This window comes from Scyliorhinus torazame, chromosome 26, assembly GCF_047496885.1.
Source record: "Scyliorhinus torazame isolate Kashiwa2021f chromosome 26, sScyTor2.1, whole genome shotgun sequence".
NCBI classification, from domain to species: domain Eukaryota; kingdom Metazoa; phylum Chordata; class Chondrichthyes; order Carcharhiniformes; family Scyliorhinidae; genus Scyliorhinus; species Scyliorhinus torazame.
This window is the reverse complement of record NC_092732.1, coordinates 11,954,512-11,980,648: the sequence shown is the minus strand read 5'-3', so window position 1 is coordinate 11,980,648 and position 26,137 is coordinate 11,954,512. Positions and strand designations below refer to the sequence as shown.

The following is a 26,137-nucleotide window of genomic DNA, read 5'->3' as shown; positions in this document are numbered from 1 at the left end:
ACGATTAAATGCCATCGAACTATGCTAGGTTCTATCTTTGACGTCATGGAACAGACTCTGGACATTTGTGTTGGTATCCTGTCAAGATGATGCAAAGCAAAACTTTCAACATGCCCTCTTGCGAACCAGAAGCGTGTTCTTCCTTCATCTATAAGACCATAAGATCCAATGCTCAAGTTTTACTTTGTTATTTACGTCTTGATCTGTACCTCTCAAACATACTGTCTGAGCTTAGCTCCCCACTGCCCGGACCAGTTAATCACTCATTCGATGTTAATAGTTATAATTCATAGATATGACTTCCGGTCAAACGATTATTGACTTTGCCAGATTGGGAGAAAATGACGATGAACGCCGATTAGATCAGTGTGTCTGTGCTGGCCTTCGTGTTGCGCATGGTCCAAACTATTATCTAGATGCAGTAGTTTTGATCGAATGAGCTCCAGATGTTGTGCAGCGTTGACGCCACTTGTACTTTGTGGTGCAGTTACATGTAATGACCACGTTTACAAAATCTCGGTGGTGGCAATGGGGAATGTCGCTATTGCACGTAGTTTTGAAAATATCAAGTAACTGAATCATCGATTAGTGGCAAATGATTGCCCTGCAAGATTTAATTGCCCTGCATTTGTCATCACTTCTATTCTCATTCGTTCATGGGATGAGGGTATCGCTGTCAAGGCCAGCATTTGCTGTCCTATTGTCTCTGAACTCAATGTTCTCTTCGACCTTTGTGGAGGTCCATTACGAGTCAGCCAAATCGCTGGATGATTTGTAAGAATAACAAGGGTGGTGTTAGGGGATCTAGGTTTGCATTGTTGAATATTAGAAGTAATGAAGTGGGTTTATTTTTAGTGGTCCTGTAAAAGAAAAGCAACATCCTAGTTAAATTCATTTGCGTGGGGCTTTCAATTCAAACTGTGCTTTTATTGTACTTAGAGAGGGTTACGACGCAAAAAGAAACAAAGATTGGAGAAGGAAAACGTCGTCGGTCGTCACATGTAGGCCACACCAGGTACAGAACATGGGACATAGAACGGTACAGCACTGTACAGGCCTTAACCTACACCCCTTCAATTTTACTACTCTCCATGTGTCTGTCCAAGAGTCGCTTTAATTATCCTAATGATTCAGGCTTCACCACCCCAGATGGCAGTGCATTCCACGCATCCACCACTTTCTGTGTCAAGAACCGACTTCTGACAGCCCTTATACCTTCCTCGAATCACTTTAAAATTATGTCCCCTCGTGACAGCCATTTCCGCCCTGAGGACAAGTCTTTGGCTATCCACCCTATCCATTCATCTCTTCAACTTGTCCACCTCTATCAAGTCATCTCTCTTCATTCATCATGTATGTCATGTATGAATGGCAAATATCCGTCTCCATTGCTCATGAGTGAAGCAGGTGGATTTTCAATGGTGGTTATGCATGCAATTGATTAGTTACAATTTAAATTTTAATTCCACCAGCTGACATCGTGGAAGTCACATACATGTCCCAGAGCATTACTCTGGATCACTTAATCATTAACCTAGTGAAACTATGAATTTGGAAACATCTCTTGCTCCCACCACTCACGCCATTTTATACTCCTCTGCCAACAGCCAACACTTATTGATGTTTCTATATCGCGCCCTCTCTGTCAAGGAGAGCAAAATTAATTGCATGTTTTATGCCTCATATATGAAAGACCAGTCTTATACTGTTCCTTGGGAAATAGCATCAGGACAGTCCTGATCACATTGTTAATATTTAATCATAAATTAATACACGGTGATAGCATTACATTTACAGTGAAATTGACTTGTAATTGATTTAATTCCAATCTGAATCATTGGAGCCAACTCAGCCATACAGTTGCAACTTTTCTCACTCCATCCCGAGAATAAGAACAATCCCAAGCAGGAGAATTGCGGCGAGACACAAACGAGTTGGGAATGTATTTGATGTTCCATTAAATTCTAGAAAATTATAAAGAGGTTAGAATATTAATAGACAATTCTGGTGCAGCGTTATAAATACCAATAAAGGTCCGCTCACCTCACCCCCTGTGTAGCTCAGAAAGAGACAGAGACAGAAAAGGTTAAAGGACTGAATTGCAGAGCTTAAAGGCCTCCGGAGTGATGGAATGGACGCCAATGGTGGAGCGCTGGAAATCGGGAGATGTTGAAGAGACAGGGATTGATGCAGTGCCGACACCGTGGGGGAGGGTACGGGTTTAAGGCTGCGGGAATGACACGATGCAGTGATTTAATCAGGAGAATGAGTATCGACGTGTCGATAGGGAGACGTCGAGAGTCAATGTGGCGACTTCAAAGGGCAAATGGAAATTTCAGTGGCTGTGAGTGGTTTAAATTTAGGGCGCGGCGAGGAAATGGTCCCATTTGAGCTGAATGAGGAACGTTTTAGGACTGAGATGCTGCTGGTGTTAGAGGCAATGTCGAGCAACTATCTCCAAGGGTTTATCCTTGCGGGTTATGGTATGGGCCAGCTGGTATTCTTGATGAGGTGAAGTTTACATGGGCTGGAAGGTGGTGGTCAATTTAGGAAGTGTTAGAATTCTCAAGCTTGGGGAAAGCAAAAATGCAGACACGATGGTGTCTATATCAGATGCACTGAGACATGGGCGAGTTGTGTGATACAAAGAGCAATACAGCACAGGAACAGGCTCTTCGGCCCTGCGAGCCTGTACCGGTCAAGATACCAACCTTTGCCAAAACCCTTAGCACTCCTTTGTGCCGTATCCCTCTCTCCACGCCCTATCCATATGTTTGCAAGATGCCTTTTGAACGCCGTTCATGTATCTGCTTCCATAATTTCCCGTGGCAACGCGTTCTGCCTAAAGAACACCTGCCTCGCATATCCCCACTGAACGTTGGCCCCTGGTGATTGACCCCTCCACCCTGGGAAAGAGTGCCAGCCCATCCACTCTATCCATGCACCTCCTAATCGTGTAGATCTAGATCAACCCCGACCTTCGTCTTTCGAATTCAAACTGTCCGAGTCTATTTAGCCTCTGAAATAGCTAACACCCAACCGACTAGGCAGCCTCCTGGTAAACCTCGCCTGCACCCTCTCCAAAGCCTCCACCTCATTCTGGTATTGTGGTGACCAGGATTTTGCTCAGTATTACAAGTGCGGTTCTATATACTCGTAGCATGACTTGGCAGCTTTTATACTCGATGCCCAGTCTAATGAAGTCATTTGTGTTCTTGACTGCCCGGTCCACTTGTGTTGCCACCTCAAGGATCTGTGGACCTGCACTCCCAGATCTCCCTGACTATCTATATTCCTGCTCTTCTACTCTATACTTCCCCTCTATGTTAGCCCTACCAAAATGCATGAACTCACATTTGTCCGAATTAAATTCCATTTGCCATTTCACTACCTAAGTCTCCAAACTATGTATGTCCTGCAGTAGCTTTTGACAATCCTCGATACTATCTGCCACCCCATCAACCGTGGTGTCGTCCGCGAAATTACTAATCACTCTGGCTACATTTCCCTCCAATCGTTTATGTACGCTCCAAGCAACAGAAGTCCAAGCTATCTCTTCTAAATCATCTGTATCCTCCAAATTTCAGCTACCAATCATCCCCTTCCTTTAACCATGTTTCTGTGAATCCCACAACATCATAATGCCAAGCTATAATAAATGTTCTATGTTCAGCTGCTTAGCCACTATATACTACTTGCATTGAAACAAATACACTTCAAGCGATTGCGTTTGAGCAGGCATGGTGATGTTCTGGAAGTGGACATAGCGGTAAAGATGCATCAATGTGCCTGGCTGTATTAACTGAAGGTGCATTGGACCACGAGCGTTGGAAATTGTCTCGCTAGGTCAGACTCCATTCTGGCTGGAGCCCTATCGCACTCCATATACTGCCGCGGGGCCAATATTATAGGACTCCCTCCAGAATGTTAATGTGGGGTTTTCCCAAACCACATGGAGTGCAGCATTCAAGAAAACTACTCTACACCACCTTCTGAATCAGGCAGTTATGGATGAGACAGAAATGCTGGTCGTTCCAACGACACACATATTGGAGGACCGAAGACAACAAAATGTCTTCGAACTGACAACGCGGAGTCACGTATGACGCAGAGGTGGCTGGTTAACTTGTGGATTCTCTACCACCGAAGGCAATGGAGGCGATGCCACCGAATCTATTCAAGAAGGAGATAGATAGACTTCTAGGCAGTAAAGCCGTGATCGATATTGAACGAGGCGAGACTATGTTGCTGGTACGGAAGAACATCCCTGATCGCGTTGAATGCTGAATTTGGATCTAGGGTTCGAAGAATCCTATATATTATGTTTTCCTGTGAAAACCGACATTGTGTTTCTAGATCATTGCCCAGATCATTATTGCAAGTCACTCACCTGCCATAGTCACCTGCACCGCTATGCTGCGGGGTGCGTGATAAGCTATCTGCTGTACAATTCTCGCATAGCCACAGGTGTAGTTCCATTTCCCAGTGTTAACCATGTCATTGACGATGAAGGAGGCAGCGTGCACAGCGCCGGATACATCCAATGTTCCCTTCTTGTTATCATCACGGTAGAAGTAAAATCGCCCACCAGAGGGCAGAATAGCGCCTATGCAAGTCAATCGAATGGGCTTTCCTCTGCTGACCACACCAGAGGTTGGGTCGACAGAAATCGTGGCTCTGGGGAGCTTCTCTGGAATTAAACAAATTCAGGCATCAATAGGTAACAGTACATTGGAAGAGTCATCGAACCATATAATGATGGGCATGAAAAAATATCGAGAAGGTGGGCACATATGGTATATTTTGTATTCAATTACTTTTGATAGTTCGATATCGCCTGCCCGTTTTGCTCCACCAGTCCAGCTATTCAACGTATCTTCGTCCGCCATTCCAAACAACTCAAGCATAATACCACTACCATAAACATCTCCCCCTCACATACAATGTCACCGACGACTGTCTCCTTGATGCCCTGGGCGATTCCTCGATTACCCCCCACCCCCAACCCCCTGCCATCCCCTGCCCAGTACATTTCCATGTGATCGCAGAAGGTGCTATGTTTTCCTGCTCCTCCCCACCTCTTTTCCTTCTCCTCCTTCGCAGTTCAAAGTCCCAAAGATGCTTTTCAGGTGAAACAACATTTCACGTACATCTCCTTCAATTGAACGACAGTAACCCCTGTTCCGAATGTGGTCTCCAACGCAGACGAGCTGCCTGCTTTCAGGAACACCTTGTTCGGTCGGCAAACATTACCGTGACCATGCTGTTGCTTGCCACTTCAATTCATCAAACTTCTCTCGTTACAACATATCTGTCCTTGGTCTGCTGGAATGCTCCAGTAAAGCTCCATAAAAACTGCAGGGGCAGCACCTCATCGTCTAATTACGCACTTGGAATTCTAAACTCAACACGGAATTCAGCAACTTCAAATTATGAACTCTATCCTCCATCTTGAACCTCCTTTTTCATCCGACTTTCAAAATCCATTTTCTGTCCCAACGCCAACTGTCACTTGTTCTAAAGTTTTGCTTTAACAGAGCGCCGATTTTTGCTCTGTAATTAACATATTCTGCTCTCTAACGTATCCACCAGGAGTAGCATCGTCTTTGGCATTCCAGGATGCAATTAAAAGAGTTGACAAGGGGGAAGCCAATGGGTGTGGTACATTTGGACTTCCAGATGACTTTTGACAAATCCCGCATAAGACATCAGTGTGTGAAATTGAAGTGCACGATATTTGGAGTAGTGTATTGGGATGAATTGAAAAATGGTTGGCAGCCAAGAAACAAAGGGTCGAAGTTAACGGGTCTTTTTCAAATTGGCAGGCTGTGACAAATGGCGTCCCGCAAGGATCAGTCCAAGGGCCCCAGGTATTCAGTATGTACATCAATGATTCATGGAAACAACATGTAATATCTCGAAATTGTATATGATTCCAAGTTGGATGGGAGGGTGAGCTGTGCGGAAGGTCCTTCAGTGTGATTTAGACAAGTTAGAGTTAGTCGGCAAATTATTGGTAGATGCAGTATAATGTTGATACATGCGAGGTTATCTATTTTGGCAGTAAATGTTATCTGAATGGCCAAACTTATAGCGAGGGGGAAGTCCAACGAGACCAGGAAACCAGTAACTTAAGGTAAACATGCAGGTACAGTCGGCAGTAAATAAAGCAAATCGTATACTGGCAACCCTTGCGAGAGAATTCGAGTATAGAAGCAGGGATGTCTTGCTACAATTATACAGGGCCTTGGTGAGGCCACACCTGGAATCGTGTGTGCAGTTTTCGTCACCTTAACTGAGGAAGGGCGTTCGTTGTCGAGAGGGAGTGCAGCAAAGGCTAACCAAGCTGATTCTTGGGGTGGTGGGACTAACGTATGAGGAAAGATTGAATTGGCTAGGATTGTCTTCCATGGAGTTCAGATGAATGGGAGGAATCACATAGAAACCTATAAAATTCGAACAGGATTAGGCAGGGTAGATGCGGGATGTCCCCGACGGGTGATGTGTCCAGAACCAGGGGTCACAGTCTGAGGATACGGGGTGGACATTTACAACAGCGATGAAGAGAAATGTCTTCACCGAAAGGCTGATGAGCCTGTTGAATTGTTTACCACAGGATGTAGTTGAGGCCAAAACTATGTATGTTTTCAAAACGCAGTTAGATATAACACCTGGGGCGAAGGGGGTCAACAGATTTGGGTGGGATACGGGATGAGTCTATTGAGTTGGATGGTTAGCCATGATCATAATGATGTGGAGATGCCAGCGTTGGACTGGGATGAGCACAGTAAGAAGTTAATTCACCCGAGGAAGGAGCAATGCTCCGAAAGCTAGTGTTTGGAACAAACCTGTTGGACTTTAACCTGGTGTTCTAAGACTTATTACAATTATCATAATGAATGGCGGAGCATACTCGAACGGCCGAATGACCTCCTCCTGCACCTATTTTCTATGCTTCCATGTTAATACTATAAGCTACAACTGCTCCTTCCTTCACCTGAGGAAGGACCAGTGCTCCGAAAGCTAGTGTTTGAAACAAACCAGTTGGACTTTAACCTGGTGCTGTAAGACTTCTTACTGTACTTTGTAACAAGCATCAGGGATACGCTGAATGGGGCAGCGGGCTTGAAGGGCAGAACGGTCTACCCCATCTTTTATTTCCCCCTGTTCTCATGTCTCCTCGAGCTGGTAAGTTTATTTCAGTCACGAGTGATGTGATCTCCTATCTTCCGATTGTGGCAGTTTTCTGCGCACACATTGGCCATCACGTGTGCTGCTCTGACTGATCACAGTTTTTGGGTGGCATCCCGTTGAGAAACGCGCTATAACTATGCAAACACACCTTAATTTAAACCAGGTGAACAGCACAGCAGCCATTAAGGCAAGTATTTCCCTATTTTACTCCGGCAGAGAATCAATTCATTTGATATCAGAAATGATGAGAGCACGCTGGAGCTAAATTAGCAGTGGAACCGGGAGGACCTGGCCCTTGTTTGAAATCCCAATGGGTTCTAATCTCCATTGCCCATCCTTCATTCCTTGTTATTCAGATTAACATCAGGAGTTGAAAATACTGCCAGACATTAGGTTATCCCATTGGATTAAGCGTACTATAATAATGTTAAACTGCATCCGGTGAAATGTTGGAACAGGAGGAGTCCGTTCTAATCTAAACGTTCCATCATTCAAGAATAGCATGGCGAATCATCCAATTGGTCAAAACTTCCACACTATCTCCAACATCCCGTGTATACTTCAGAACTCAGATAATCGATGGACCTCACAATCTCTGAGCGACTCAATGAATCAGCATCGACAGTTCGCTGTGAGAGAGACTACTCACAACCGTCATAGTGCAAAGCTTCATCCCAGCCTCAGTACGAAATCGCAGAACACTTAGACTGTGTGAATATAGGAACATGAATAGGCCATTCAGCCCATCTAGACTGTCTAGCAATTCAATGGCCACATTCTTGTCTTTGGCCATGTCCTTCGATATGGTTGCTGAACACAAAATATATCTGTCTCGGATTTAAAGTTAACAGCAAATCTGACTTCAACAACTGATTGTAAGAGAGAGTTCCAAACTGCGACCAAACTTTGATGGAAGAGATTCTTCCGAACATCTCTCCTGGATGGCCCAGCCTTACTTCTAGACTACTCCCTAGTCTTACAATCACCAACCAGTGGAAATAGTTTATCTTTCTCTACCCTGTCTTTCCCTGTTGATATATTGAATATATCGATCAGATTATCACTTAACCTCATACGTTCTCGCAGAATCAGGTCTATTTTAAGTTCCTGATCAGTCATCAGTTATGACTGATTACAGTCATAAACCCTGCAATCCAGGAATAATTTTGATAAACGTACGTTGGCCAAACTATTCATTCCAAAATGTGATGCCAAGAACTGCTCACAGTACTCCAGGTGGGTATAACTGGGGTTTTGTATAACATCATCACTCCCCCCCGGATATCCCCTATTGAATATAAAAGCGATCTACACAACTCCACGTCACAGAACAGCCTTCCTGTTGGAGGAATCAGCCTTGTGGTGTTTCTGGTTGCATTCTTTCTCAAGCAAGTATATGTTATTCACACTAATGTTGCAAGGGCCTGGGATCGTGAAAGAAGGATCAGCCTGGGGACAGGAACAGCAAAAGTGGAAGAGACATCAAGAGAGTCAGGAAAGCATAGAATGTCGAGACTACTTTAGTTACAATGGAGTTCGGCAAAATTGGACGGAATTTATTTCGATCAATGGAAAACATGTGGGAATGCCTTAATTGCTGTCACTTAGACATGGTTGAGAGAGGGGCAGATTCGCAGATCAATATTGCATGACACAGAAACGTCATGCAAGATTGGGAAGAAGGCCAAAGAGAAGGGGACGCTGCCATTTTGTTCAGAACAAAGAATACAGAAATTTTAACTCTGAAGGAGGCCATTCGGCCCATCGAGTCTGCACCGATCCACTTAAGCCATCACTTCCACCCTATCCCCGTAACCCTCCTAACCTTTTTGGACACTAAGGACAATTTAGCATGACCAATCCACCTAACCTGCTCGTCTTTGGACTATGGGAGGAAACCGGAGCACCCAGAGGAAATCCACGCAGACATGGGGAGAACGTGCAGACTCCACACAGACAGTGACCCAGCGGGGAATCGAACCTGGGACCCTGGAGCTGTGAAGCCACAGTGTTATCCGCTTGTGCTACCGTGCTGCCCTAAAAGAGACTGGAAATGGTGAGGGAAATAAAGGAGTTGACTCAAAGTGTGGAAACTGAGGCAATTATACCAGATGTCACCCTTCGTTTAATCCGCTTATGTTCTGAAGAGAAGCAATGCAGAGATTGTAGGGTAAAAACAGAAAATGATGGAAACACTCAGTGAGCCTAACATCACAGAGGGAGATAATCAGCAAACACCTGTGCGAGACAGATATTACGTGCAGCGAACATTTGTTAATATTATTATAATACAGCGTGCTCTCGCTAAATGTTCGATTTCTGCGAATTCTGCGTGAGAGCTTCATTCAAGGATGAAGCACTTACCGGTCACATTGAAAGTCACAGTGTCACTACGGGGCGTCTCATATTCTGTCCCTTTCACCGCTTTCACAAAACTGCAACTGTAGGTCCCGGCATCCTGTGGGGTGAGCTCCTTGATCGTGAAGATGATACTCCGCTCGAATTCTGACATATTATAGCTGTAGGTAGGCTGCTTCTGTTCCCGATACAAGTTTGAGATGTGGCTTCTGTGGCTGCTGGTGCAGTTAATGCTAACTCGCTCCCCTACTGTAAACACATGAGACACTGGCTCTACAGAAATTGTGGGTTTTGGAAGTTCATCTACAACAAATACAACAGAAGAAGTTGATGAGAACTACTGTTACAATATGGAAATACATACAGGAGGCAAAGGACAATGCCCCTGGAGCGATTGCAGAGAAGATTGCTAAAACTACTACCAAGAGTGTGGATGTCAACGCCACTTGCCTCAGTCCGAAGTGACCGGTTGACCATACCTGACGCGCACCCCCGCCCTGCATCGCCCTTGATCTGTGCTCTTTGGCCAGATATAGGGAGGGTGGAGGCAAGGATCATTTTATCATCGACCCCCATAAACATAGCACGTAATATTATCTGTGTCCAATCATAAATTCTCTCCTTGTTATTGAACTCCAGAGAATCGAGGCCCTTTCTACTAAGAAGGATGGGTGAGTAAATTTGCAGATGACACTAAATGTCGGTTGAGCTGTGGACAGTGCGGAAGGATGTTACAAGTTACAGAGGGACATAGATAAGCTGCAGCGCTGGGCTGAGAGGTGGCAAATGGAGTTTAATGCAGAAAAGTGTGAGGTGATACATTTTGGAAGGCATAACAGGAAGACTGAGTCCTGGGCTAATGGTAAGATTCTTGGCAGTGTGGATGAGCAGAGCGATCTCGGTGTCCATGTACGTTGCCAGCCAGGTTGAGAGGATTGTTAAGAAGGCGTACAGTGTGTTAGCTTTTATTGGTAGAGGGATTGAGCTTCGGAACCATGAGGTTATGTTGCAGCTGTACAAAACTCTGGTGCGGCCGCATTTGGAGTATTGCTTGCAATTCTGGTCGGCGCATTATAGGAAGGATGTGGAAGCATTGGAAAGGGTGCAGAGGAGATTTACCACAATGTTGCCTGGTATGGAGGGAAGATCTTATGAGGAAAGGCTGAGGGACTTGAAGCTGTTTTCGTTAGAGAGAAGAAGGTTAAGAGATGACTTAATTGAGGCATACAAGATGATCAGAGGATTGAATAGGATGGACAGTGAGAGCGTTTTTCCTCGGATGATGATGTCTAGCACGAGGGGACATAGCTTTAAATTGAGGGGAGATAGATGTAGGACAGATGTAAGAGGTATGTTCTTTACACAGAGTGTAGTAAGGGCGTGGAATTCCCGGCCTGCGACAGTCGTGGACTCGCCAATACTAAGGGCATTCAAATAGTCATTGGATAGACATATGGACGATAAGGGAATAGTGTAGATGGGCTTTAGAGTGGTTTACAGGTCGGCGCAACATCGAGGGCCGAAGGGCCTGTATTGCGCTGTAATGTTCTATGTTCTATGTTCTCAGTCTCAACTCGCTGGACAGCTATCGAATCCCTGGAATAAGATTTGCATTGTTCATTTGCTCCAGTTCTCTCGCATGCGAATCCGTAAGTTTTAAAGTGCTGGTGGACAAGGATAAGAGTGAATGTGCTAAATTGGGGGAAGGCTAAATATAACAATATTAGGCGGGAACTGAAGAACATAGATTGGGGGCGGATGTATGAGGGCAAATCCATATCTGACATGTAGGAGGCTTTCAAGTGGCAGTTGAAAGGAATTCAGGACCGGCATGTTCCTGTGAGGAAGAAGGATAAATACGGCAATTTTCGGGAACCTTGGATAACGAGAGATATTGTAGGCCTCGTCAAAAAGAAAAAGGAGGCATTTGTCAGGGCTAAAAGGCTGGGAACAGACGAAGCCTGCGTGGAATATAAGGAAAGTAAGAAGGAACTTAAGCATGGAGTCAGGAGGGCTAGAAGGTGTCACGAAAAGTCATTGGCAAATACGGTTAAGGAAAATCCCAAGGCTTTTTGCACGTACATAAAAAGCAAGAGGGTAGCCAGGGAAAGGGTTGGCCCACTGAAGGAGAGGCAAGGAAATCTATGTGTGGAGCCAGAGGAAATGGGCGAGGTACTAAATGAATACTTTGCATCAGTATTCACCAAAGAGAAGAAATTGGTAGATGTTGCGTCTGGAGAAGGGTGTGTAGATAGCCTGGGTCACATTGAGATCCAAAAAGACGAGCTGTTGGGTGTCTTAAAAAATATTAAGTTAGATAAGTCCCCAGGGCCTGATGGGATCTACCCCAGAATACTGAAGGAGGCTGGAGAGGAAATCGCTGAGGCCTTGACATAAATGTTTGGATCCTCACTGGCTTCAGGCGATGTTCCGGAGGACTGGAGAATAGCCAATGTTGTTCCTCTGTTTAAGAAGGGTAGCAAGGATAATCCAGGGAACTACAGGCCGGTGAGCCTTACTTCAGTGGTAGGGAAATTACTGGAGAGTATTCTTCGAGACAAGATCTCCTCCCATTTGGAAGCAAATGGACGTATTAGTGAGAGGCAGCATGTTTTCGTGTAGGGGAGGTCGTGTCTCACTAACTTGATAGAGTTTTTCGAGGAGGTCACTAAGATGATTGATGCAGGTAGGGCAGTGCATGTTGTCTATATGGACTTCAGTAAGGCCTTTGACAAGGTCCCTCATGGGAGATTAGTACAAAAGGTGAAGTCACACGGGATCAGGGCTGAGCTGGCAAGGTGGATACAGAACTGGCTAGGTCATAGAAGGCAGAGAGTAGCAATGGAAGGATGCTTTTCTAATTGGAGGTCTGTGACCAGTGGTGTTCCACAGGGATCAGTGCTGGGACCTTTCCTGTTTGTAGTCTATATAAATGATTTGGAGGAAACGGTAACTGGTCTGATTAGTAAGTTTGCAGACGACACAAAGGTCAGTGGATACAGTAGAATTTACATTGTTTGGAGACTTGGGCGGAGAGATGGCAGATGGAGTTTAATCCGGACAAATGTGAGGTAATGCATTTTGGAAGGTCTAATGCAGGTAGGGAATAAAGAGGGAATGGTAGAACCCTCAAGAGTATTGAAAGTCAAAGAGATCTAGGAGTACAGGTCCACTGGTCACTGAAAGGGGCAACACAGGTGGAGAAGGTAGTCAGGAAGGCATACGGCATGCTTGCCTTCACTGGCCGGGGCATTGAGTATAAGAATTGGCAAGTTATGTTGCAGCTGTATAGAACCTTAGTTCGGCCACACTTGGAGTTTCGTGTTCAATTCTGGTCGCACACTACCAGAAGGATATGGAGGCTTTAGAGAGGGTGCAGAAGAGATTTACCAGAATGTTGCCTGGAATGGAGGTCATTAGCTATGAGGAGCGGTTGAATAAACTCGGTTTGTTCTCACTGGAACAAAGGAGGTTGAGGGGCGACCTGATAGAGGTCTGCAAAATTATGAAGGGCATAGACAGAGTGGATAGTCAGAGGCTTTTCCCCGGGGTAGAGGGGTCAATTACTATGGGGCATAGGTTTAAGGTGCGAGGGGCAAGGTTTAGAGTAGATGTACGATGCAATTTATTTACTCAAAGGGTAGTGGGTGCCCGGAACTCGCTATCGGAGGTGCTGGTGGAAGCAGGGACGATAGTGACATTTAAGGGGCATCTTGACAAATACATGAATAGGATGGGAATAGAGGGATACGGACCCAGGAAGTGTAGAAGATTGTAGTTTAGTCGGGCAGCATGGTCGGCACGGGCTTGGAGGGCCGAAGGGCCTGATCCTGTGCTGTACATTTCTTTGTTCTTTGTTCTTTGTTTACACACAGTGGCAATAGTGTACAGCAGCACTCTAGGCGTTTGGTTTCTTTGACAGGTTCGTGTACATGAAAACATTGTTAAACAAATGTTTAAATATGATACGAATATGACGTACATCTAATTGGAGTAATAAAGCAATGCTGCCCCAAGAAATGAATGATGAGGAGCAGAAGGGTGCTTGTCACTATGAACGTGATGCTTAAGAATGATAAAATAAAGCCTTGATTTGGCAGGACGAGAATTGTGATTGATTACAAGACCGAATTTTTTTCACATTCAAAATATTGACAGCTCAATAAGTAATTAACTGCTGGGTCAATTCAAGGCCTTAAGCTATCTGATGCTCAGATAACGGGCGTTTAAGCAGTCTACAAAGGCATCTAAACAGTTAGTGTGACCGAGATAAGAGCTACAGAACGATACAGCAAGTGTAAGTTTTCATGTTACGTGTCAACACACTGCCTATATAAAATCATTAGATCACCTTGGTTCATGAAACTACGGATGTGCAAAGAATACTTCCACTTGTGGGAAGATTCAAGACGATGGGGAATTATTCACAAATAAGGTGTCGACCATTTCAGATGGAGATGAGGAAGGGTTATTTTTCCCTTTCAACGGTTAATGTATCTTTGGAGCCCTCCTCCTCAATTGGTGGTGGAAGGAATGTCTTTGAATGTTTTAAAGACGATACACAGATTTCTGAAAGGCAAAGGGGCTAAAGAGTTACGGGGCAGGCTGGATATCGATCTGTGGTTAAAATCCAAACAGTCTTTACCTAATTAAGTGGCAGAACAGGTTTGAGGGGCCGAATGGCTTATTCCTGCACCTAATTCGCATATTCGTATGTTGATATGTACGCATAATGGTTAATAACACCAGAGATGTTAACGTGATGTCCAAGGTAGTCGAATAGTATAAAGATGAATCATGCGCTCTCCAAATTTGGACTTGGTCGAGGATTATGGGACAGAGATTCATGAAATGCAATATTATTCACCAGTCACATTGAACTCCACGAAATTACTACGGGGCGACTCATACACTTTCCCTAACACGGCTTTTGAAACACTGCAGCTGTACGCTCCACCATCCATTGGGTCGACCTCTTTGATCGTGAAGATGATAGTCCTCATGGAGTCTGAGACATTGTGCGTATCGATAGGACGTCCGCCATGCTCTCTGTACAAGTGGGAGATTTGGCTTAGGTAGCTTGTGGTGCAGTTAATGTGAACTCGGTCCCCAACTGTTACCAAACCAGAGGCCGGCTCTATTGAGACTGAGGGCTTTGGAAGCTCATCTGTAACAAATAGAACACAAGGAGCAGATGAGAACTTCTGTGAATATTTTGGGGGGGGGGGGGGGGGAAGTCCTGAAATGAAGCACAAGCAGGCAATCGGACGTCATGATTGGACTCAGATTGACCTGCCTTGACCTCAGTTCAACGTCCAGCTGACTGTGCAATGCCAAGCCATATGGGAATTCCATCTTTTCATCTTTGTACCATTCGGCTACCACGTTTTAACATCTCTCCTATTGCTTTCCAATCATTGGTTATTCCATCCTAAGTTGACAGTGTGTTCACAGTACACGTACTGTTACACCTGTAGTGACACATACAACTCTCTTTCATAAATAGGTTTCCCCATTCTCTCCCTTCCTCGGCAGAATGTGATGCCGAGTTCAGAGGAACTGTGGTTTCCCTGTTTAGAACCGTTTTAATGAGGAATGGTGTGTGTGTGTGTGTGTTTGTTAGTGGGGTTGTATTGAATCCAGCCGTTCAAAATGTAGTCAATAAGGTGATACGTTTACCAGTGACAGGACAGTCAAGAAGCAGAGGACACACAGATTGAAAACAATTGGCAAAATAATGTGATGGGGATTTGTTCAGGAAACACCTTCCGGTTTTCCAACGCAGCAAGTGATCTGCAAAACCTTGTCTGACATGATGCACCAAGCTAATCGAATGGGAACTTTCAAAGAATGTTCGTACATATGTGTGGAAATTGCAGGGCAATTGAAAAAGAAAGGGGGCAGAATGCCGGAGCTGTATTGCTTGGCTCTCTAAAAAGTGAGCACTGGAATAATGGGATGAATGGCCTTCTTCTGCGATATGACATCCCATAACTCTTAGTGTTTCATTGGCAATAATAGAAGGTGTAACTTTGCATTACCTGTTATACTGAACAGCACTGGGTCACTGATTGGCGAATATGCCCAGGTCATGTTTGTCTCGAAGAACTTCTGATATTTGCAGTTGTAAGTGCTGGGCCCTTTCGAGGTTTGGGTGGCACTGAACCTGAAGACGGCGGTGTAGTTCACGTCAGTTTTCGTCATGACTCTGACTTTGAAATGCGTGTACAATTCCACACTGCAGCGCGTGAGAGGGAAATGGCAGATGAGTGAATAATTCTCTCCTGGTAGAATGATACTGGATGGTGGCTCCAGAGACAGGGTAGGTTTGGGTAAGCCAACTGGAGAATAATCAATACATCAAACATGACTTGTATGAGATAACCATTTTTATTCACGTTTCAGAATGAATTATCCTTCACATCCTCCTTAATGCCTGTCTGATAATCGCAATGTTCTCACCTAGCGGGAAACAGCGCATGGGACCTCAGAGAACATAGAACAATACAGCACAGTACAGGCCCTTCGGTCCACGATGTTGTGCTGATCATTTACCCTAATCTAAGATCAATCTAACCTACACTACTTCAATTTACTGCTGTTAATGTGTCTGTCCCAAAAGTCGCTTCAATGTCCCTAATGACTGGCTCCACGACCTCCGCTACCGGTGCATTCCACACACCACCACTCTCTGTGTAAAGAACCGACCTCTGACATCTCCCCTATACCTTCATCCAATCACATTAAAATTATGTTTTCCACCTTGTGGAAAAGTCTCTGGTTATCGACGGTATTCATACCACTCATCACCTTGTGCACCTCTATCATGTCACCCCTCTTCCTTCTTCGCTCCAGTGAAAAAAGCTCCCTCAACCTTACTTCATATGTCATGCCCTCCAGTCCAGGCAGCATCCTGGTAAATCTCCTCTGCTGGAGTGATTTGAAGGTAGAAGCGGACGTAAAAAGCAAGGACTAGGTTTCCTATCTCTTAAAATATAAGAATGGTAATAATCTTTATTGTGACAAGTAGGCTTAAATTAACACTGAGTTGCCTCGTCCTGTGGATTAGGTCGTTGTGCAGACTTAACCAGGTAATTGCGTCTAGCATATTTAGAGGGACATAGGAATTTAGGACTGAGGAGCAGGAGTAGGCCTTTGAATCAGTCGAAACCGCGCGTCCATTCAATAAATTAATCTCGTCTTGGTCTCAAGTTAACTTTCCTGCAGGCCGATACACAATCTATCTCAGTCTTGAGAATACTTAAAGAGCCCACACCACAATCTTCATGGGAAGAGAATTCGCAACAGTCTGGTTACCTTCTGAGAGAAAATAATATTCTCCACCCACTCTTAAAGGACAGTATCCCCGACTTCTAAAAACTCCCCTCAGCGCCCTACATATTCCAATACGAACACGTCATTTTATTTGTAATTGCAATGTGTATCGGCCCAACCTCTTTAATATTTTGTCATAAGATAAACCGTACAGCCCAGGAATAAATCGAACAAACGTTCTCTGGTATGCTTCTAAATCAGTTATATCGTTTTATCAAATAAGGGGCTCAGAAGCGTATAAAACAACTCACCCCAAAATGTGGTCTCAGCAGTGCCCTCAAGAGTTGCATTAAAACGTTTTTACATTTATTGTTTGTACCTTTTGCATACATGGCAACATTCCATTATCTTTCCAATTACGTGTCCAATCTGCATAATATAGTCACGTGAGTGATATATCAGGACGCTCAGTTCCCACTGTACCATTTAGTAGTGTAATCTTTCACAGCTTAAATCGTATAATGTGATTCTATTCTTGCTGCCAAAATAGACATTTCCGTCATTGGTTCGGCCAACATGTGTTGCCCATCTCTAGTTGCCCGTCAGAAGGTGATGATGAGTTGCCTCTTGAACCGCTGCTGTCTTTGAGATGTAGGTCCACCTACTGTGCTGTTAGGGAGGGAGTCCCATGATGTTGCCACAGCAACAGTGAAGGAACGGCGATATAGTTCCAAGTCAGCCTGGCGAGTGACTTGGAGGGGGACCTCCAGGAGGTGGGGTTCCCAGGCATCTGCTGCTTTTTCCTTCTATATGGTCGTGGGTTTGGAAGGTGCTGCCTAAGGAACCTCGGTGAGTTACTGTAGTGCACCTTGTAGATGGCACACGGCTGCCACTGTTCGTCGGTAGTGGAGGATTTGTATGTTTGTGGAAGGGGTAGCAATGAAGCGGGCTCCTTTGTTCTGGATGGTGTCGAGATTCTTGGGTGTTGTACTAGCTGCACTCATCCAGGCAAGTGGAGAATATTTCATGACACTCCTGACCTATGCCTTGCAGGTGGTCGACGCGCTTTTCGTTTGGGGGTGTGGGAGTCAGGAGTCGTGTTACTCGCCGATTGATTCCTAGCCTTCGACCCGCCATGGCAGCCACAGTATTAATGTGGCTAGTCCAGTTCAGTTTCTGATCAATGGTAACCCCAAGGATGTTGATTGCGGGGAATTCAACGGCAGTAATGCCATTGAATGTCAAAAGGTGGTGGCTAGGTCCTCTTTTGTCGGAGATGGTCATTGCCTGGCACTTGTTTGGCACTAATGTAAATTGCCACTTGTCAGCCCAAGCCTGGATTTTGGCATGTATTGCTGCATTTGGACATGGACTGTTTCGTTCCCTGAGGAGTGGAGAATGTGCAGAGTTCCGAAAACATCCCACATATATAAGAACATAATAACCAGGAGCCGGAGTAGGCCATTTGGCCCCTCGAACCTGCTCCACCATTCAATGAGATCATGGCTGATCTTTTGGGGACTCAGCTCCATTTTCCGGCCCGAACACAAAAACCCTTAATCCCTTTATTCTTAAAAAAACTATCTATCTTCATCTTAAAAACATTGAATGAAGGAGCCTCCACTGCTTCACAAGGAATTGTATAGATTCACAACACTTTGGGTGAAGAAGTTCCTCCTAAACTCAGTCCTAAATCTACTTCCCCTTATTTTGAGCCTATGCCCCATAGTTCTGCTTTCACTCGCCAGTGGAAACAACCGGCCCGCATCTATCCTATCTATTCCCTTCATAATTTTATATGTTTCTCTAAGATCCCCCCTCATCCTTCTAAATTCCAACGAGTACAGTCCCAGTCTACTCAACATCTCCTCGTAACCCAACATATTCAGCTGTGGGATTAACCTAGTGAATCACTTCTGCACACCCTCCAGTGCCAGTGCGTCCTTTCTCAATAAGGAGACTAAAACTGAACACAATACTCCAGGTGTGGCCTCACTAACATGTTATACAACTGCAGCAAAACCTATCTAGTCTTAAACTCCATCCGTCTCGCAATGAAGGACACAATTCCATTTGCCTTGTTTATCACCTGTTAAACCTGTAAACCAACTTATTGCGACTCATGGACAAGCGCACCCAGGTCTCTCTGCACAGCAGCATGTTTTAATATTTTATAATTTAAATAATAATCGCTTTTGCTGTTATTCCTACCAAAATGGATAACCACACATTTGTCAACATTGTATTCCATCTGCCAGGCCCTAGCCCATTCACTTAGCCGATCCAAATCCCCCTGCAGACTTCCAGTATCCTCTGCACTTTTTGCTTTACCACTCATCTTAGTGTCGTCTGCAAACTTGGACACATTGCCCTTGGTCCCCAGCTCCAAATCATCTATGTAAATGGTGAACAATGTGGGCCCAACACTGATCCCTGAGGGACACCACTAGCTACTGATTGTCAACCGGAGAAACACCCATTAATCCCCACTCTTTGCTTTCTATTAATTAACCAATCATCTATCCATTCTACTACTTTACCCTTAACGCCATGCACCATTACCTCATGCGGAAACATTTTATGTGGCTCTGTCAAAACCTTTTGGGAAACCCAGATATACCACATCCATTGGCTCCCAGTTATCTACCGCACTGGCAATGTCCACAAATATTCCACTAAATTAGTTAGGCACGACCTGCCCTTTATGAACCCATGCTGCGTCTGCCCAATGGGACCATTTCCATTCAGATGCCTCGCTATTTCTTCCTTGATGATAGATTCGAGCATCTTCCCTACTACCGAAGTTAAGCTCACTGGGCTATAATTACCCGCTTTCTGCCGTCCTCCTTTTTTAAACAGTGGTGTCACGTTTGCTAATTTCCAATCCGCCGGGACCACCCCAGAGTCTAGTGAATTTTGGTAAATGATCACTAGTGCATTTGCAATTTCCCTAGCCATCGCTTTTAGCACTCTGGAATGCACTCCATCAGGGCCAGGAGACTTGTCTACCTTTAGCCCCATTAGCTTGCCCATCGCTACCTCCTTAGTGATAACAATCCTCTCAAGGTCCTCACCTGTCATAGCCTCATTTCCATCACTCACTGCCATGCTATGTGTGTCTTCCACTGTGAAGACCGACCCAAAAAACCTGTTCAGTTCCTCAGCCATTTCCTCATCTCCCATTATTACATCTCCCTTCTCATCCTCTAAAGGACAGATATTTACCGTAGCCACTCTTTTTTGTTTTATATATTTGTAGTAGCTTTTACTATCTGTTTTTATATTCAGAGCAAATTTACTCTCATAATCTATCTTACTCTTATTTATAGCTTTTTTTGTAGCTTTCTATTGCCCCCTAAAGATTTCCCAGTCCGCTTCTCACTTCAATTTGATACTCTCCCTTATTTCCTTAGATATCCACGGTCGATTTTCCCTCTTTCTAACGTCCTTCCTTTCTGTTGGTATAAACCTTTGCTGAGCACTGTGAATAATCGCTTGGAAGGTTCTCCACTGTTCCTCAACTGTTTCACCATAAAGTCTTTGGTCCCAGTCTACCTTAGCTAGTTCCTCTCCCATCCCATTGTAATCTCCTTTGTTTAAGCACAAAATACTAGTGCTTGATTTTACCTTCTCACCCTCCATCTGTATTTTAAATTCCACCATATTATGATCGCTCCTTCCGAGAGGATCCCTAACTATGAGATCCTGAATCAATCCTGTCTCATTACACAGGACCCGATCTATGACCGCTTGATCCCTCGTAGGATCCATTACATACTGTTCTAGGAAACTATCGCGGATACATTCTATTAACTCCTCCTCAAGGCTGCCTTGACCGACCTGGTTAAACCAATCGACATGTAGATTAAAATCCCCCATGATAACTGCTGTACCATTTCCACATGCATCAGTTATTTCTTTGTTTATTGCCTGCCCCACCATAATGTTACAATTTGGTGGCCTATAGACTACTCCCAACAGTGACTTTTTCGCCTTACTATTCCTGATTTCCACACAAATGGATTCAACCTTATCCTCCATAGCACCGATGACATCCTTTACTGTTGCCCAGATGTCATCCTTAAATATCAGAGCTACACCTCCTCCCTTACCATCCACTCTGTCCTTCCGAATAGTTTGATACCCTCGGATATTTAAGTCCCAGTCGTGAAGCCATGTTTCAGTAATGGCCACTACATCATAGTCATTCACGATGATTTGCGCCATCAACTCATTTACCTTATTCCGAATACTCCGAGCATTCAGGTAAAGTATCTTATTTTGGCTTTTTTACCTCTGTTCTGAATCTTTACACCTCGATCAGTAACCTCTCCTAAGTTATATTTTCTCTTTACCTTTCTCCTAATTTTCCTTCTCGTTGAACGCAGATCGTCATGTTATAACCTGCCGCGTCGCTTACCATTAATGTTTTCACTTCCCATTTTATTCCTTTTAGTATTCCTGGTCCTATTCACTGAGCTCCCCTCAGTCACTGTACCTTGTACTGTCGCCCTTTTTGATTTTTGACTATGGCTTCTCTGCTTTACACTTTTCCCCTTACTGCCTTTTATTTCTATCGCTGTTTTACTACATTCCAACTTGCTGCATCGGTTCCCATTCCCCTGCCACATTAGTTTAAACTCTCCCCAACAATTCTAGCAAACACCCCCTCCCCCTAGTACATCGGTTCCAGTCCTGCCCAGGTGCAGACCGTCCGGTTAGTACTGGTCCCAACTCCCCCAGAACCGGTTCCAATGCGCCGGAAATTCGAATCCCTCCCTCTTTCTCCATCTCTCGAGCCACGCATTCATCCTATCTATCCTGACATTCGTACTCTGACCAGCCCGTGGCACAGGTAGTAATCCTGAGATTACTACCTTTGAGGTCCTACTTTTTAGTTTAACCCCTAACTCCCTGAATTCAGCTTGTAGGACCTCGTCCCGTTTTTACCTATATCGTTGGTGCCTATTTGCACCACGACAGCAGGCTGTTCACGCCGTTCCCCCCCCCCCCCGAATGTCCTGCAGCCGCTCCGAGACATCCTTGACCCTTGCACCAGGGAGGCAACATATCATCCTGGAGTGTCGATTGCGTCCGCAGAACCGCCTGTTTCACCTTACGATTGAGTCCCCTATCACTAAAGCCCTGCCATTCTTCTTCCTGCCCAGCCGCGCAGCAGAGCCAGCCACTGTGCTTGAACCTGGCTGCTGCTGCCTTTCCCTGGTGAGCCATCTCCCTCAACAGTATCCAAAGCGGTATATCTGTTTTGCAGGGAGATGATCGCAGGGGACACCGGCACGGCCTTCCTACTCTTGCTCTGTCTTTTGGTCACCCATTTTCTAGCTCGCTCAGTACCTTTCACCTGCGGTGTGATCAACTCACTAAACCTGCTATCCACGACATCATCAGCATCGCGGTTGCTCCAAAATGAGTCCATCCGCAGCTCCAGAGCCGTCAGGCGGTCTAACAGTAGCTGCAATTGGACACACCTCTTGCACGTGAAGGAGGCAGGGTCAGTGGACGTGTCCCTGAGCTCCCACATCGCACACGAGGAGCATTACACGGGTCTGAGATCTCCTGCCATGTCTTAAACCTTCGGTTAACTTCAACAAATACAATTTGCAAAAAATCAATAATTAAATAAACAAATAAACAACGAAGAAAAAAATAAATGAATATACCAATGAACAGAAAAAGAAAACAGAAAAACTACTACCCATTCACTTACCAGGGATAAAACGCACTTCCTCCCCACCCAGCTTCGAATTCCCACCTAGATTCAAATTCCCAAACTCACTCTTGGTTCTATCTCACTCTGGCTGTGTCTTCTATGGCTCACTGGGAGAACTCACATGGAGTGAGTTACAAGTTGCTCTTTTTAAATTGTCCTGAGTTGACTCCCCTCCCCACCTGCTTATAGATCAAGGTAGATTTAATGTGACTGACACTTAACTGCCAACCATTTATGTGAGTGGGTGGGGCAGACCTTGTTAACCTACACTGCACAATTCTAGCTTAATTTAAATTAATTTAAACTCCTGAAATTTAAAAGGAGCTGCCTTACTGATTTGATTTGATTCAATTCCCACCTAAATTCAAATTCCCAAACTCACTCCTGGTTCTGGCTCACTCTGGCTGTGTCTTCTCTGGCTCACTGGGAGAACTACTGTATATACGGTATATTTCGCCTCTATGTTAGATCTACCAAAATGCAGTACCTCACATGTGTCCATATTCAACTCCATTTGCCATTTCTTTGCCCAAGTCTCCAACCTATCCATGTCCTGCTGTATCCTCTGACAATACTCAACACTATCTGCCACTTTACCAACCTTGGTGGCATCAGCGAACTTACTGATCAGACCAGCTGCATTTTCCTCCAAATCGTTTATGTATACCAAAAACAACAAACGTTCCAGCAAATATCCATGTGGAACACTGCTGGTCATAAGCTTCCATTCAGAAAAACACCCTTCTGCTGCTACCCTTTGTCTTCTGTGACGGAGTCAGTTCTGTAACCATCTTACCACCTCACTCTGATAGAACATAAGCACATACGAATATCTGCTACATTTTTGTACCCGCTCACTTAACCATTTGCAGAATCTCCAACTCCACTTAACAGCTTTCTCTCCTACCTATCTTAGTATCATCAGCAAACCTGTATTCGCCTCTTCACACAAGGAATTGATGTAGACTGAAAATTGTTCAAGATTCAGCATTAATGCTTACGGAGCTCATGTGTTGCTGCATAATAATCAAAAACAAAGTGATTATCCCTTCTTTCTACTCCCTGTTTGCTGTCCAATTGTTCGCCAATGCAAAGAAGTTACCCACTACGACACCCGCTCTTAAGTGTGCAGTAACCTTCGATGTGGAACGTTACAAAATGTATTTTGGAAGCCCAAGTACGTCACACCTGCCTGTTTCGCTTTGTACACCTTCGTACAACACGCTAATCTATCAGATAAAGCCAATATCTCTTCAGGTATAAATGTGAGCTCTGCTTGATTATATCGTCATTTTCCAAGTATGTTAAACTTCCCAATAACTTCCAGAGAGGCATAAGCACATAGGATCCTTGAGTTGGACGACATCAGAGCAGCCTGCAAAGTTATGCCCTCAATCTACAATAGTAGATTGCGATTGATGATATTAAACCATTTCTACCAATGCCCGGAAGGTCCGTGTACAGTCCAGTGATCGGAATGTAAAACAGCTTGCAGCCACCTCAGATGTAAAATGTGTTGGTCGTTAATCTAGAAACGACGTAACTATGCAAGTAGGTGCAACCGAAGGACAAGGAATCGTCATTATTGATGTTGCTACATTGACAATCATGGGACATGGGGAGATAATCGCATAACATTGACTCAAAACCCACATCAAGAATAAGGTGTAGGAACAGGATCAAACGACAGGTCTCATCGATCCTGCCCCGATATTCAGTAGGACCATGGCTGAGCTTGGATTGAACTTTATTTTCCCGACGATGTTCGTTGTACTTGATTTCCGGGCAGACCAATAACTGTCTATTCCACCATGAATATAATGAACCATTGGGCATTCAAATCACAAAGAGTTCCAAATCTTTGACTGAGGCGTTTTTCCTCATCTCAGTCCTACATGAGCAGCCGCATTCTTAGACTGCAATTCCAGACGAGCGGAAACAACCTCTCAGTTTCTATACTGTCAAGGACCCCCACTGTATCTAACACGTTTGCGTTTAGGGGCCCTCGTCATTCTTCAAAACACGAGAAATATATGTTCGAACATACCCCTGATAGAGGAGTTGCTGGACGCGGACGACTTCGGAAGGGGGAACTGCGGGGACCTCTATAGGCGACTGATAACGGCGACACGCTTCCCGCTGGTAAAGACAAGGGAAAAATGAGAGCAGAATTCGGGATAGAAATAGGGCGGGGACTCTGGAGCGAATTATTGAACAGGTCAACGTCTACCTCCACATGTGCAAACCTAATGCAGGTGAAAGTGGTGCATAGAGCGCACCCATCCACAACCAGAATGGTTAGGTTCTTCCTCGGAGATGACGGATAAATGAGAATAGTGCCAAGGAATGCCAGCCAGCCAGACCTACGTGTTATGGGCCTCACCCAGACTTATTGGGTTATCGACAGCCTTCTTTGAGGCACTGTCCAAGGTTGTGGGGGTGAGGGTGGAGCCAATCCCGAAACTGGCAATCTTCGGAGTGTCAGACTAGACAGAACTCATCGCCTGCTATTGAATCCTGTTCGGCTGGCCAGCAGCACCACCCTAAGCTGCAGACTGGCTGATCAACCTGTCGTTATTTCTCAGACTGGAGAAAATCACATTTTCCATTCGGGGGTCGGAAAAGGGCTTTCACAAGACATCGACACAGGTCGTGCACCTGTGAAATTTTCTGCCGCAAAAGGCTGTGGAGGACAAATTATTGATTACATTTAAGAAGGAAATAAATAGACGGAAACACGTTAAGGCTGTCATGGAGTATGGAAACGGCGCTCGAGTATTTGTCTGAGGACAAGGATCAGCAATGGCCATGATCATTGGTGAAACAGGCTCTAAAGTTCAACTGGCATACTCCTGCGCCTATTTATTTGTTTCCATCCGCCATCCTTCCTTATTCTAGCTTCTCTGTGTTTCCAGCCTCTCAACATCACTCTGAAATAGCTCAGCCACATTTCAGTTATCACAGAAACCTCACCCTACGAGCTACGTGCTGTACCCGTTCAAGAAGACGGCTCAATATCAGCATCTCAAGGGGCATTTAGAAATGATCCAGACATAATATCCATGTCAACCAAATTCAAATCTCAGCATTGAATAAAAATGCATTTGAAGCCATGGGTATTATGGGACGATAGAGCACTAGGAATGTAATTTAGTCCGATTATGGGTCCTGGAAAATGCTAGGAATTAACCGACCACCCATTAATTACTTCATAGATTGATATATTTCATTTGTACCCCTTGGATAATCAGAAGTAACTTTAAAAATGTATTTATTATGAACGTTTCATATATCTGCAATGCTAGCTGATGACTATGAAGTACATAATCTGTTGGGCGATGAATGTCCAACGTTTCCAAATGCAATTTATGGAGAAATCTATTTCCAATGTCAGCCCTTGATTATAATTAACCAATGCCAGCCACTGATTTTATTTTGCATTGAGGACAAACCTTAATTGGAAAGACTTAGAGATGTTGCGTTACTCACCACTGTCAACGCCAAATGAGGCCACTGCCATGCACCACGAGGAGATGGAAAGAGATCAGTAAAGATTTCAGTTAGAACATTGCACTGACA

General features: G+C 44.7%; 1 protein-coding gene across 3 annotated transcripts in view; it reads right to left on the bottom strand.

The window, feature by feature from the left end:
* Window positions 1-1,700: 1,700 nt before the first annotated feature.
* The window catches only part of LOC140402903 (immunoglobulin superfamily member 1-like), a 32,425-nt gene continuing 7,988 nt past the window's right edge, over window positions 1,701-26,137 (bottom strand). Inside the window, exons 3-8 of one of the 3 annotated variants that reach the window (XM_072490534.1) lie at window positions 26,048-26,071; window positions 15,594-15,893; window positions 14,420-14,719; window positions 9,559-9,855; window positions 4,391-4,690; window positions 1,701-1,964 (exon numbers count right to left, since the gene is read on the bottom strand). In XM_072490534.1, coding sequence (XP_072346635.1) covers window positions 1,873-1,964; window positions 4,391-4,690; window positions 9,559-9,855; window positions 14,420-14,719; window positions 15,594-15,893; window positions 26,048-26,071 — 1,313 coding nt within the window. In that variant the 3' untranslated portion in view covers window positions 1,701-1,872. The remainder of the gene's footprint in view (window positions 1,965-4,390; window positions 4,691-9,558; window positions 9,856-14,419; window positions 14,720-15,593; window positions 15,894-26,047; window positions 26,072-26,137) is intronic. The other 2 variants (XM_072490536.1, XM_072490535.1) reach the window with 2 other exon arrangements.